Consider the following 14,289-nt stretch of genomic DNA (forward strand, 5'->3'; position numbering starts at 1 on the left):
TGGTATGCAACCACCAATTCTATTTCTGGAAATCCGCATATCAGTCAAATTCTTGCATTTCCCCAAGTTGCTACTAAGTTCACCATAGAAATCATTGTCGCTCAAATTGATGAACTGAAGCTCCGGATTGTTACCAAAAGCTTCAGATAAGTTCCCAGTGAAGCTGTTGTTATCAAAATAAACCCTTTTTAAACTCGAGCACTTGCACAAGCTTCTAGGTATTGGCCCGGTCAGCTTGTTACTATTCACCGTGAAGTTTTCAAGTTTCCGGCCTTGGCAGAGATTCTCAGGCAAATGGCCTGAAAATTGATTTTCATCCATTTCCAGCACAACCAAGTTATCCAAATATGCAAGTTCTTTTGGAATAGAACCAGAAAGTTTGTTGTCGCGAAGATACAGAAGTTGCAAGTTTCTCAAATTGCCAAAGGAAGGAGGAACTGGACCAGTAAGTTGATTAATGGATAATTGCATATCACTCAGGTTTTTTCAAATTCCCTAACTCACTAGGAATGGGACCAGAAAGTTGGTTGGCATGAAGGTGCAAGAGTTTGAGCTCAGTTAAGTCACCTATTGTTTTGGGAATTGGACCAGAGAGATTGTTTTCGAATAAGCTTAACTCCTTAAGTGACTTCATCTTACCTATTTCAGCAGGAATAGGACCAGACAATTTATTGGATGAAGCAAAGAACGATTTGGCATTGATCAAGTTACCTATTTCTGGAGTAATATGACCTGTTAATTGGTTTGTATCAAGATGAAGTTCAACAAGATTGACGAGTTTTCCTATTCCTGCAGGAATGGAACCAGAGAGCTGATTCTCATAAAGATGCAAATAAGACAAGTTGTTCAAATTCTCCAATGAAACAGGAATTGAACCATTAAGAATGTTAGTACTAAAATCTAGCTCAGTAAGACACCTTAGGTGACCTATTTCTCCCGGAATGGAACCATTTAATTGGTTGACAAAGATGTGGAAGACCTCAAGCTTTTTTATTGAGCCGATTTGTGGTGGGATTGTTCCTGAAATCTGATTCATCGACAAGTCAAGATAGACAAGATTAGTGAGCTTTCCTATTTCGTGTTATGTCCCGTATTTTTATACATTAGGACAACCCGGATTAACTATGATAAGTTAGGGCCAAGACTATTCCAGGATTGAAGTCGGGACTTTTGACTTTTGATTTTACTTTGAGACATAAGTTGTACATGAAATTGTTAGCATGGAAAACTTAGGAAAAATTGGGACCAAAATTCATAAAATTGGAAGTTAAAAATCTTGCACAAAAAGGCCTTTTGGTCGTGTGGTGTGGAGTGGGTCCCACACATTGTTGTGGCCAATTTTAAATGGTCCAACACATGTGTGGGCCATGGACACTTGGAGAATTATTGTGGGAACTTAAAATATGACTTCTAAGTCATCTTTCCACATTTCTACACTTAGAGAAAAATCAAGAAATTGAAGAACACCAACAACCACCCTCTCGGCCAAGACCATGGAAAATCAAGTCCAAATCTAGCCACCCCAAAAATAATTCATTGGTGTAAACCCACTAATTTGAGGTCCCTAAGTAGCGTGGGAGTATTGTTTGGGTCATCCAACTATTCGTTGTGTCAATTGCAAACCCTAGCCTATTTGTGGAATTGAAGAAGAAAGGTAAGATTTGATCTTGTTTATGTATTGTGAATGTTTTATGCATATTGTAGTATGTTAATATGGATGAAAATCATGAAATATGGTATGTTGAAGTTGGGTCGTGTGTTTGGTGTGTTAGCCGTGAGGTGTGTGTATGTTGTGTGGTGTTGGGTTGATGAATTAATGCTATGTAGCATGTTTGATTGTTGTAGGGTGAAGAAATGAATAAGAACCATCAATATATGTATATGTGTAATGTGGCCGTGTATTGCCTCCAATGTTTGGCAAAGGATGAATTAATATTGCTTAGTGTTTTAGTTGTTGTCGTTATGAATTCTAGTTTGGAAATGAGCATTTAATGACTCAAGATTGATGATGTAATTGTATGTACTGATTTGAGGGTTATTGTGCGTTTGATGTAATTTGTATATTTATGAGAATTATATCGTTATAGTGTGGATTGTTGATACAAATCATGACTTGAAAATGAGGAGTGTGTTAAAGGGAGGTTCTCGGGTTTGGGGACAGTTTTCGGATAAATTGGAACCATTGTTGGATTGTTGGAAATATTGTGTGAACTGTTTAGAATGTTCTTGAATGTTGTTGTTATGGGTTTGGGTTAGTATTTGAATGTATAAGCGTTGATGTTGGCTTGAAGGTAAGCCGTTGATTTGAATATTTTGAAAGTTGTTGAATGATGTAAAAGAGAGTTACTATTGCTATATTGCCTTTCGAATTGGTTATCGATGTTGCTAGGTTGGTTATTGTTGTTGTTGTTGTTGATTTTGGCCGAGTTAAATTCTCGGGGTGGCCTATTTACAGGGGAAATGCTGCCCAAATTTCCGTAGAATTTAGTGTTAGTTTGGAATAAATCGCCTAAGTGCCTATGTCTAATGTTTGATGTTCGTTGGCGTATTTGTAGACCTTGGGGAGCCCGAGACGTAGTCGGGATTAGCTTTAGTTGGACTAGCTTGGAGTGCGTACGAGGTATGTAAAGCTCAAACCTTCCTTCTTTTGGCATGCCTTAGTTTTAAATAGGCTAGATTACGAGCCTCGAGGAAATTCTAAATTCGAAATCTGAGCACGTTATGATCCTTTTATATATTTCTTGGCATTCTTATGTATGATGTGATGAAGTATGAACCATTATGTCTTCGAAAGCATTGATTTCCAAACTTTGTACAAAAAGTTGTTTTAAAGAATTCCGTAACTACGAAACACCGTATCTTTCACAGAAAGGCTCGGATTGCTCCGATATCTTCGTAGGAGTTGCATGGCGTATGATAAGTATGTTTTCCATAGGCGGGCCCGGCTCGGGTCAATACCCGTCCGTGGGTCCCGCGACTTTCCTTTATGTAATTTGGACGACTTTTGAAAGAATTTGGTATGATTATCATTTCGAATCTCAAGTATGGTCATTTACTTATATTTGAGTCTATGATAATGATTTCATGCATATGGTTACTCATGACTCTGCTCGTGCGTTCTGTTATATCTTTCACCGGTTCTCTGGCCGGTTCTGTTGTCGTGCGCACTTTGATGTACTCCGGAGTTATGCTGTGTTTATGATTTACCGAGCCACTCGTTAGAGGGCCAGGTTCCACTTATATTTGGTGTTATGCTGTGTATGGCGTTATGCTGTGTTATGATATGTGACGGGGAGACGGAGATTCGAAACCTTCCGGTGTTATGCTATGTTCTGGCGCCATCGACGGGCGGGCGACCATATTCCTCTGTACCCTATGCATGACTTATATTTTTAAATTAAACATTTTGATATATTGGATTTGTACTTATTTTCTGTACCACTATTTTGTTTATGCCTCAGATTTGTTTCTGTATCTTCTGCTTTGCATACTCAGTATATATTCCGTACTGACCCCCCTTTCTTCGGGGGCTGCGTTTCATGCCCGCAGGTACAGACGCACAGTTTGGTGATCCATCAGTTTAGGACGCCCTCTTCTGCTGTTTGGAGTGCTCCTCTCATTTCGGAGCCTACATTTTGATATATATATACTTGTTCGATGCATATGTATATATTTGTTCAGGGGTACGGCGGGGCCCTGTCCCGCCATATGATCCGTTTGGTCTGTTTAGAGGTCTGTAGACGTATATGTGGGTTGTGCCTACTTTTGTATAGGTGTGTTTGTATGATCCCACTCCCATGGCAGCCTCATCGGCGTGCATTTGTATATGTTCTGGGTCGTTGCGCCATTTGATAGCCTTGTCGGCTTTTGATATATATATATATATATATATATATATATATATATATATATATGGTTGTGCTTGAAATGTGTCTGAGACAGTTTGATATAATTAGGGGCCGTGTGGGATATTTGTGCCCGCATATGCTACCCGTATGTGATTCGATCTGGACGAGTGTGTTAGGGTGCCCAACTCGGGCACTAGTCACGGCCTACGGGGTTGGGTCGTGACATTTCGGGTGGGATGGTGCTAGAGAGCTGGTTCATGCTAAGATCAACATGGTCAAGAAAAGGAAGTGATGGAAATGGAAAATCATAGAGTGTGCCAATGACACCAACATTTGTCATATTCAATATGTTCACCCTACCATTTAAGCATTTAACTCCATACTAGTCTCTGCATGCATCGGCTCCAATTCTTGAGGAATTCTTGGTACCAACAGGACTAAGTGTCCATGAAGCCAATAAGGAATTATTCTGATTTTGGAAAGTTGCTTTCCATTTTAGTAGAGCAGTTGCTTCCTCAATGGAAGCAAAAGAAACTGTGAGAGATATAAGATAGTAAAAAACTGAAGGAAATAAAATATTGAGGGAACTATCATCGTTGCTAAATGATTTCAATTGATTGTTTTGGTTTGTGATGAACTTGTTCAGGGTAGAGCTTTAATTTATATTGTAATGAATCATTACTAAGTCTTGCAAGTCAATGGCATTTATTTCACAGCTTGTAAAATACGCGTAGAATTAGAAAGACTCGGGAGTCAATGAGTCAATGTCCTCTTTACTATCCATGGAAATAAATAGTGGGGCACTTTCTCCAGAATTATTCAAAGTCGTCTAATATGGACATGCCTGTCAAGAGCTCTATCATTTTCGTGGGCCATGTAGTGTGGAATTATTGCAATTTCTACTCATATTTTTCAAGAAGAAAGAGTCACACACACACACACAATCACACTTCATGAACTGGAGGGTACAGGGACAACAATTTTGTATGCATCACTCTAATTTATGTTTACTCCATAGCCACAGTTCGAGAAAAAAAATCTCTACTTTATTTTCCTTTCCTAGATATCAAGAATCAAAATATTTAACAGTTGTTTTTCACGAACCTAAACGGCTAGAAGTAAAATTTATTTTACTGAACACAATGGGGTTGTTTTGCATTTGAAGTAACCAAAAAAAATAAAAAATAATTTGCTATGGTACGTTCTAATGGTATATTGTCATCTATCTATAAAAAGAGGTTTAGAGGTTTCCTGGATATACACCGAAAATACATATCTCCTTCTACTTAAAAGTTAATCTTTTTTTCTGTTTTTTGGGCAATAATTTGTGCAAACTTCAAACTTTCAGCCATTAGCGTAAGTATTTGGAAGTGTTGTGGAACCTTGGGGAGCATAACGCGCTAAAAGATTTGCACCGTAGTCGGTCCGAAATAGCTTTCAAGGTAGTGGCTTGCCACGACACAGCCATGATTTGATAAGTTATTTTCTTCTTTTACTGTTTCTGTATCAATATTGTTCTAAATTTTTACTAATAGTAGTGTCTGTATCATAAGTAATAGCTAAATTTCGTCTCCGAAAAGCTAAAAAAGAAAGTAATAACTTTTCCATTCAGTATCTGAAATTTACCAGTCCGACTAATTTTATTTTTGGCTGGATAAGTCCCCACAAGGGAAAACCTTCCTTACATGATTTTCATTCTCACAGCTCGAATTCAAAAACATTAATTAAGAGTAAATGGACTAACTAATAAAATATGATTTTCTTGTAGTGGATCCATATTCAAGTGGCCAAGCCCAGGAGTTGAAAGAAGCAGCAGCGATATTAGGAAGGAAGGTGAGTGCTGTTCATTTTTTTGCACGGATTGCCCTTCTTTTGGGTGGTATTTAAATTTTGCCCTTCGCTTGGATATCTGAGGTTCTGGGTTCGAATTCCCGCTCAGGCATAAAATAAAAAAATAATTTCACAAGGCAGGGCTGGGGGGAGTGTATGCCGGATCCGGCATAAAGTCGTTAAGGAAAAACTAAAGTTATGCCGGAGGGGGCATAACTTTTCCTCAAGGCATAGTTTAGTTATGCCTTATGGGGAAAAAATTTTCCTTAAGGAACTATGCCTTATGGGGCAGACTTTTAATTAAGGTATAACCAAAAGTATGCCCCATAAGGCAGAACTTTTTCTTAAGGTATAGACTTTGCCTTTTAGTTATGTCTTAAGGAAAAATTTCGCCTTATGTGGCATACTATAAAAGTTTGCCCATTAAAAGTATGCCCCCACCGGCATAAACTTGTGAAGAAATTACCAAAGTTATGCCGGACCCGGCATACTTATGCCAAGTCTGCCCATAAGGCATAAGTATGCCGGGTTCGGCATAACTTTGGTAATTCCTTAACAAGTTTATGCCGGTGGGGGCATACTTTTAATGGGCAAACTTTTATGCCGGACCCGGCATAAACTTGTGAAGGAATTACCAAAGTTATGCCGAGCCCGACATACTTATGCCAAGTCTGCCCATAAGGCATAAGTATGCCGGGTCCGGCATAACTTTGGTGGCATAGCGAAATTTAAACTCTGCCTTGCGATTTTTTTAAAAAATTTTGACTGTGTGGGGGTTCGAACCTGGAACCCATGGAGTTTAGTCGAAGGGCAAAATTTAAAGATTTCAAATATGAGGGGCAAAATTTAAAGACCACCCCAAAAGATGGGCAATTCTGAGAATTGCCCAATGCTGTTTGTACATGTAGTGGGCCTTGGGCTGGGGATTGCCCAGCTGGCTGCCCTTCTACTTGTATTCCTTTGGGTAGCCCATCTGGCATTTGTGTTTGATCCATCAAAGCCCGTCACAACAAGCCATGCCTGGAGTAACATTTTGATTGTAGATGGAGGAATTTGTGGTTGATCCATGCACCTAAATATAGATGCTTGGATTTTATTCCATGTATCTTATCAAACTGTACTACTTTAAAGTTTAAGTCCCTTGCTTGGTGTGTCTAATATCTTCATGTTTGAAGCATCGATCTGTAACACTAAACTTTAAATAAATTGTGCTTCAAAATTGAACGGTGCTAAATGATCTTTTTTTTTTTGGGTTTAGTTTAGAACCAACCACGTCAATGGTTTTCCATTATTAGTTTGACATAATGAAAGATTTAAAAATTTGTTTCATTTTTATATATCGAGAGGTCGCAATTCAAGTCCAAATTTGATTCCACTTTCCAGCTATATTTAAAGCATGACATTAATATAGTACATATATTTAAAAAGATTTTGAATGGGCGAAGAGTAGTATGGGACCACGGAGGAACATCATATTAGTGGACTTTCATTGTAAGAAGACAAAATAAAAGATGGAAAAACCAATATAGTACTAGTGGAGAAATTTTATTAAACACATAAAATTTCCTCCATTGAACAAGACTTGTATTGGATTAGCTTTTTGATTATATAATACCTCCCAGAAGGCTTCTTCAGTTAGCATCAAATCAAAATGGCAAGTTTAGCAGGAGGAGGAGAAAAATACAGAGACAACTTGAGTGATGAAGAAGTCAGAAACACAAAATGGAGAAATGGTCCTCCTACTTATGATCTTGTTGATAAGCTCTTTGAACAAGACAGAACTCATGTATGTTCTTTTTATCAATTCCTCACCCCACTTCTTGATACATCTAAATTCTTTTGATTGGTTGGACGATATAACTAGTAAATACGTTTCTCCCCATATATTTTATCGCTTGTTTGCAAGTAGTTCCTCATAAATTCTATTGTTTATAGGGAATTACACTTGCTTATTTATGAGTAGTTACTGGAATTTGCCATGTTTTTGTTTTGCTAGTATCTTTCTTTTACTCCCTCATAAACTAAAGAAAGTAAGATCAAATTTTGGAAGTTTAACTTTATACTACTAATAGATACTGGATTTGCCCCTCTTTATGTTTAGGTATGGCCTGAAGGATCACCTGAAGAGAAGGTGTAGAGGCTATTGAAGACTTGGGAAATGGAAATGGTCCACAAAGCAGATCCCTAATGACTTCAAAACTGTTGATCCAACAAAGTTCAAGAAGATTGACAATGGTACTCTTCTGTAGTTTCTCTAATAGTAGCTTTCATTGTACAGGGGAAAAAAGAGTATCCTAAATGTAAGTTTATATTCTTAATGGAACATTGTCTTCTTGCTATCTATTAGTCTTGCTGTCATACCCCTTTTAACCCGGAGGTTAAATTAGGTGATTCCTATTTATTTTGTTTTTATTTTAAGGAGTCGCCACCTAATTAATTTAACGGTGAATTAGGACACCAAGATGTTAACTAAGGTAAAGTTAAAACTAAACCTCTGTTAATAGTCTGCTTAACCAATGTGATTCTAGGTAAGCGTTCTATATTATCCTAAAGGGAAGGTGTTAGGCATCCTTTAGAATCCGTTAACTACGGTTATCTGACCAAACTTAGGTTAATTAATTAATGCTAAATAAGGTGCTTCTAATTTTAAGAAAAGGGCTAAGAAATGTTGCTAAGGTTTTTTAAGAAAAATAATATTAGTTAAATAAGATTTACAGAAAATACAATAATTTGTATAAAAGAGACTTTAAATGCCATTTTGAAGACACGACTTATGAATGTTGTTAAGGTTTTAGACGAAAGTATAATAGTGTTGTTTAAAATAATACTTGTAGAAAACATAATAATTTGCGTAAAAGAAGATTCTAAATATTAAATAAGACTTGAAAATATTGATAAGGCCTTAAATGAAAGATAATATTTAATAAGATTTATAGGAAATGTGATAATTTGCATGAAATAAAACTTACAAGCATTGTTAAGATAAAAAATGTCATTTAAAGAAGACTTATAAATGTGGCTAAACTTTAAAGTAAAATGCTGTTTAACATAAGATTTGTATAAAATATGATAATTTGCCCATAAATAATAGTTGTTGAGAAGAGATTTGGCAATTTTAAACTTTGAATAAATCATATCATTTGATTATAGCAATGTAGAAAAATCTAAGCTTATAAATAGGATTAAAAAAGAAGTGAGTTTTCTTTATCATTTCTTATTAACTATGATAACTATGCTTAGCTAAAAATATGCGTGATTGATTCGAACTTGAAGGATTATTTATAAAATATGCTTGAATTTATATTTGCGTATTAGTGGTGTTTTGAAATTAAGATAACAAGAAATAAAATATGATTTCTTTAACTAAAAAAAATATTAATTTATACTATCAATTATTCTAGAAGTAAATATTATAGATTCTATAAATAACTTTAATGTGAAAAGAAGAAAATGAAACTTATGGGATTAATTATTAGTCTTCTTTAAACTAACTACCCATTACTAAACTAAATTTATTAACTCATTAAGGTTCATCTAAGCTAACAAACAAAACAAACAAAGAGCCAGTTGCATAATATGAATTAAATGCAGAAAACAAAATAAAAGAGCAGATAATGTCAAATGGGTCCAGCCCGTTTTGGGACTGCTGGAAACTGTTTACTGTGGGGCTTCGGCCCAGTAATTTCATTGTATTGCTGTGGCCTGCTGCTGTATGGGCTTGGCCCAGAATATTTTTTTTATCTGTTGCGGACGTAGATTGACCCGAGAGGAGATTGCGTTGGGCTTTTAGCCCAACACCGAGTGCGGAAGAAGACGAGCCACTCGGACTCGTATGCGATGGTCATGCATAAAACGAAAGGAGAAAGAAAAGGATTAGAATAAGAAATTCTTATCTAAAAAAAAAGACAAAATAAATAGAGATGAAAATGAACAAGTATCGCATCATCAAGGATGACAAATATGCACTTATGAATCAAACTCATTTTTTTCAAAGTATTCTGTTAGATACTTATTTTTTTATATATATTTTTTGCATTTTTTATATCAAGAGCACGGTTTGCTACAAATAAGATATATTATTAGCCATAAACATGAGAAGAACACCATTAGAGCTAAATCAAAGAGATCTTTAGCTACATAACAGAAGCCTATTTCCAGTCTTCCGATAAGCTTTCAATACCAACACTAATGTACGTTTTTTGAATCTCAAATCCAGTCAAGAAAACTAATTCTTAATGCTACAGCAATTTTTTTTTAAAAAGACCTTGTAACCCATCGCAAACCATAAAAAAAGGTAGTGTTAATTTTTCCCTTCATCAAAGATTTGAACAAATACTAGGCACTAAAATCATTTTTTCATTTCAAAAGAAAGGGATGTTTTCTAACTTCTGAATTATCCTTTCCTGATTCCAAAAAACAGAGGAGGGGGCGATAGGCATATAATTATCATAGTTAGCAGCCATTCTAACAACAATACTTAGAACTGAAAACACTAAGATGCAAAAATAGTACTACTCATTCAGGAGAGACCAAATACACATCGTCGCTGACGGCTAACCAGATTTCTAACACCTTTTCAGCACAACTAAAATAGAAGGAAATCAAAATAAAAATGTAGAAAGGAAGAGCCAGCTCGAAATAAGTTGTCAGTTGAGACTTCTAGACTTACCCTTTATAAAATGATCAACCATTTCAAATAGATAAAGGACAGCAAACAGCTAATTTAAACACATTAGTTTCGTAGGCAAAGAAAATTCCCAAACCTCATAACAAGGGGTAAAGGCTTTGAAAAATCACACCAAACCATAATCACACTCCCTTAAACAGTACAATGAAGAAACTGGGAAGGAAACATTGTTGTATTTAGCTAGCTGGTTTAAATTAGTGACACAAAAAGGAAAAAGGAACTCAACAGAAAGATTAACTCAACAGAATAATTCTTCCAAACTTGGAACATTGAAACTTAATCGAGTTGAAACCTAGTTACAACCTGATTATCCCTTCAATATTTTAGAACAAGAGTAATCATTTGACTTATTTATAGGACCAGTGTTTTAGATATTTAATAAAAGTAGGAATTAGACCACTTTGGTGTGAAATTTAACACACAGAAAACTCAGTGCACAAGGAAGTTTTGATTTCTTATGGTACGACCCTTAAACCTTGTTTCTGGATTTAAACATAACTAAGCAAATTTTCTGTCACATAACCACAGACATCATTTAAAGCCAGTTCGAAGTATTTAGACATCCCAGGTCGCAAATGACTCCAGTCTTAACTCAAACCAATATAGATATGTTTTGAAACAGTCAGAAGAATCCATTCATATGTTGGTTAAGACAGATAAATAATGGAATGTATTGTTTAGTATATTCTCAACCATGTGGATCAAACCTAACGTAAATCCGATAGCACAGCAAACAGATCTCTCAGTCCTATATTTTAGATAAACAAACAAAGCTAGAACAGGATCATTAGCGCACAGAATGGGAGCAAATCGGTACAACATGAGTTCTTATTAGTCATTTGCCAAAAGGGTTCAAATTAGCAAAAAAATGAGGCAAAATGGCTAAAGTTTTAGACATAATTAACTTAACAGGGAAAAACGGCATAGAAAAAACAGGCAGGACACCTAACATCAGCACTTTTAGATTATTTGCGAGATCACTTTTAATCAACCAAGGGCCATATCTGACAATGTGCAGGATTAAATCATATGTTCAAATGATAAAAATAAAGATTGAGTTAACACATATTAATAACAACATTTAAAAGCTAACAATGCTCCAATCATACCATATAACAACTAACCTAATCAACTCTAACAAAATAGCCTATAGATCATAACTAATCCAACAAAAATTAACATACAATACGTGGTTAACATAAGCAGATTAATCCAAATAGCTCCCAAGGCATTTTCAGCTAAAACAAGCTATATTAACACCTAAACCATACTCAACTGAGAACAGACATTGCTATAATAACCTATAAGACATATTAAAACTAAGCTAAGCTACACTGGTATACGAAACTAAAACTAAACATATAAATAGGCTTAACCATTAAACTAAACCGACACAGGAAAAAACATTATTTAACTAACTAATTCATCATATAAACACTCTTAATTGCAAAAATGACAAAACTAAGCTAACACATGGCCACCAAAGAAACAGAAAAATGCAAAATTAAAAGAGAAATGGGAGTTACCTTCTTCGGGTGCAGCGAAATGGGGCTCGAGCTTCCGATGTACCTCGAAACACTTTGAAATTCGAACTTGCGTATGCTCGGATTCAAACGAACACCCACAGCAAAAACAGAACAGGATTTAATATTTTGTGACGATATCGAGAAATTAAAAGCCGATATTTCGAAGGGGAACTGGAACAATTAAAGACTTGTGTTTCGAAATGACTATCAAGAAGTATTAAGGTATTTCTTAGGGGGGTTTCTGAATCGAAAAAAAACCTCAGTTTCCTTGGGGAATTTTTTAATCGAAAACCTCTCGGTTCTTGGGTGGTTTTCACCAATCCAAAATCCTCCAGGTTCTAGGGGAATTTCATGAATCAAAAGATCCTCCTTCAAACTGACTTGGAAACGATTATTTATAGGGCGATTCTAGGGTTTGTTGTGAAGAAGAGAGAGAGGAGCGTGAAGAGGAAGGGAGCGGGGGACAAAGAGAAGTGGGGGACAGAGGAGTGGGGAACAGATGAAAATGGGGGGGAAAGAGGAGCGGGAGAGAAGAGAGAGAAGGGATCGGGAAAAAGGAGAAAGGAGAGAGAAGGGAGCGGGGGAGGCGGCTGATGAAGGAGAAAGAGAAAGAGATTAGGGATTAGGGTTTTAAAAAAATAAGGGGATGGGCTGGACCGGGTCGGGTAAATTCGGGTAGTGGGCTGGGTATTGTTTTAAAATAATGGGCTGGTGGTTTGAAGATGTGGGCTGAAAATAAAATGTGGACTGGTCTGAAAATTGGGTTGGGGTGAATTAAAATGGGTAGTGGGCTATGAAAATTGTTTTGGGTTAATCCGAAAATATTGGGGGTGTAATAATAATAATAATAATAATAATAATAATAATAGCTAGTAACTGTAATAGAATAATGCAATGCCGGTATTGATAAAAGGCTAATAATTATAGTAAAACATAATATATATATTTTTATTTTCCAAAAATATTAGAAGCGCAAATAGGTATTTCGGAGGAGAAGCGGGACAAAATTGGGTGTCAACACTTGTCACAAATTTATTAGTCGTGTCACAAATTTATGTGTCAGTAGGAAATATAGAGCGAGAAAAACTAAACTTTTATAATATTAGACTGAAGTAGATTTAAATAGATGGCCCCAATTTATTTGGGTTTGAGACGTAATTGTTATTACTGTTGTTTGTTCTTTGATTATATTGATTGTTGCTTCTCAATATTTTCTCGAGAAAATAAGATCTCAATAGAATTTTTTTTTTTCCAGGTCTCTTATGTGAAAAAATGAAGATCTCTTGTAAAAAAATCATAAAACTAAAAAAAGTTTGTAAAGGGCCAAAAAACCCATTTCTCCCGAAACTTGATTATTTGAGAGAATTTTCTCTAATAATTTTTATAGGAAGGAAAGGATTAACACCGGAAGAATCAGCGAAGCTTGGTGGTGGCTATAATACATTCCTCCAAACTTCATTGCCGGAGAATCTTCGAGTCTACAATCCAGATGAGGAAACATTTGAATCATCACAGAGAGTTTTCAGATCAATATTCATACGAGGATTCGCCATCGAAGTCCTCCATGTATTTTCAGGACCACCAGAAATTGTGTACAAGTTTAGGCATTGGGGTTACATGGAAGGTCCATTTAAAGGACATGCTCCAACAGGAGAACTTGTAGAGCTCTTTGGAATTGGCATTTTTGAAGTATGTACTTACCAAAAACTATCTTCCTTTTTTAAGTCCTTTATTTATTCTTTTTCTAATTATATTTTCTGAAATAATTGAATGTGTGTTTTATACAGTTGGACAAAGAGAGTAACAAGATTGTTAAGGCAGAGTTCTTCTTGGATAGAGGAGAGTTTCTTGCGCCACTTGTCAAAGGAGAAAGAAATGGTGAATCCGCAAGTGCAACGGCATTAGGTGCATCAAAATGCTCTTTCATGAAAGAATTAGGGAATAACTTTCAAGCTAGTTATTCTGTATTTGGAAAAGTCATTTCACTATTATCACGCATGATAAATTTGGACGTGTGTAAAGTCAATGGCCATGTTTAATTTTAATAAAAATATTGGAGCAAAGGTGTATTTCCCTTTGAAGATTGTTTATGTTTCCTCAACAGTCAAATAATAGTCCATTATTTATTTTTGGAGGGTCAAATAAATGTCTTCTTTGATTAAGATTGTTTGTACAAATTAAAATTATTTTAATTATAAAAATTGTTACTGGTAACACTTTGCAAGTACTGTTGTTTTTAAACTTAAATTGTACAAACAAGAAAGAAAATTGTTTGGATTAAGATGAAAATTATTTGACCATCTTACTTTGAACCTCAGTACTTTTTTGCAAAATGAACTATTATATGCCACTCCTGCCGTATGTGTATGCTTTCTTTGTCACAATTTTCGCTACTCTT

General features: G+C 35.7%; 2 protein-coding genes and 1 pseudogene across 2 annotated transcripts; 2 read left to right on the forward strand and 1 right to left on the reverse strand.

Moving 5' to 3' along the window:
* Nucleotides 1–472: 472 nt before the first annotated feature.
* Nucleotides 473–1,036, reverse strand: LOC132628917 (MDIS1-interacting receptor like kinase 2-like). Its single transcript, XM_060344666.1, has one exon. The coding sequence runs from the start codon at nucleotides 1,034–1,036 to the stop codon at nucleotides 473–475; it is 564 nt and encodes a 187-aa protein (XP_060200649.1).
* A 6,045-nt stretch (nucleotides 1,037–7,081) lies between these two features.
* On the forward strand, nucleotides 7,082–8,019 carry LOC132627270 (pathogen-related protein-like; annotated as a pseudogene).
* Nucleotides 8,020–12,645: 4,626 nt separating this feature from the next.
* On the forward strand, nucleotides 12,646–14,089 carry LOC132627269 (pathogen-related protein-like). The gene is made up of 2 exons (XM_060342525.1): nucleotides 12,646–13,580; nucleotides 13,679–14,089. The coding sequence occupies exons 1-2, from the start codon at nucleotides 13,164–13,166 to the stop codon at nucleotides 13,928–13,930; spliced, it is 669 nt and encodes a 222-aa protein (XP_060198508.1). The 5' UTR covers nucleotides 12,646–13,163; the 3' UTR covers nucleotides 13,931–14,089.
* The last annotated feature ends 200 nt before the right edge of the window (nucleotides 14,090–14,289 follow it).

The sequence above is a fragment of the Lycium barbarum genome, chromosome 2 (genome assembly GCF_019175385.1).
Source record: "Lycium barbarum isolate Lr01 chromosome 2, ASM1917538v2, whole genome shotgun sequence".
Taxonomy (NCBI): domain Eukaryota; kingdom Viridiplantae; phylum Streptophyta; class Magnoliopsida; order Solanales; family Solanaceae; genus Lycium; species Lycium barbarum.

Coding starts and splice junctions, on each gene's coding strand:
- LOC132627269 (XM_060342525.1), top strand. CDS start 13,164: ATGAAGATCTCTTGTAAAAAAATCATAAAACTAAAAAAAGTTTGTAAA. Junction 13,581..13,678: donor TTGGAATTGGCATTTTTGAA/GTATGTACTTAC, acceptor TGTTTTATACAG/TTGGACAAAGAGAGTAACAA.
- LOC132628917 (XM_060344666.1), bottom strand. CDS start 1,036: ATGAATCAGATTTCAGGAACAATCCCACCACAAATCGGCTCAATAAAA.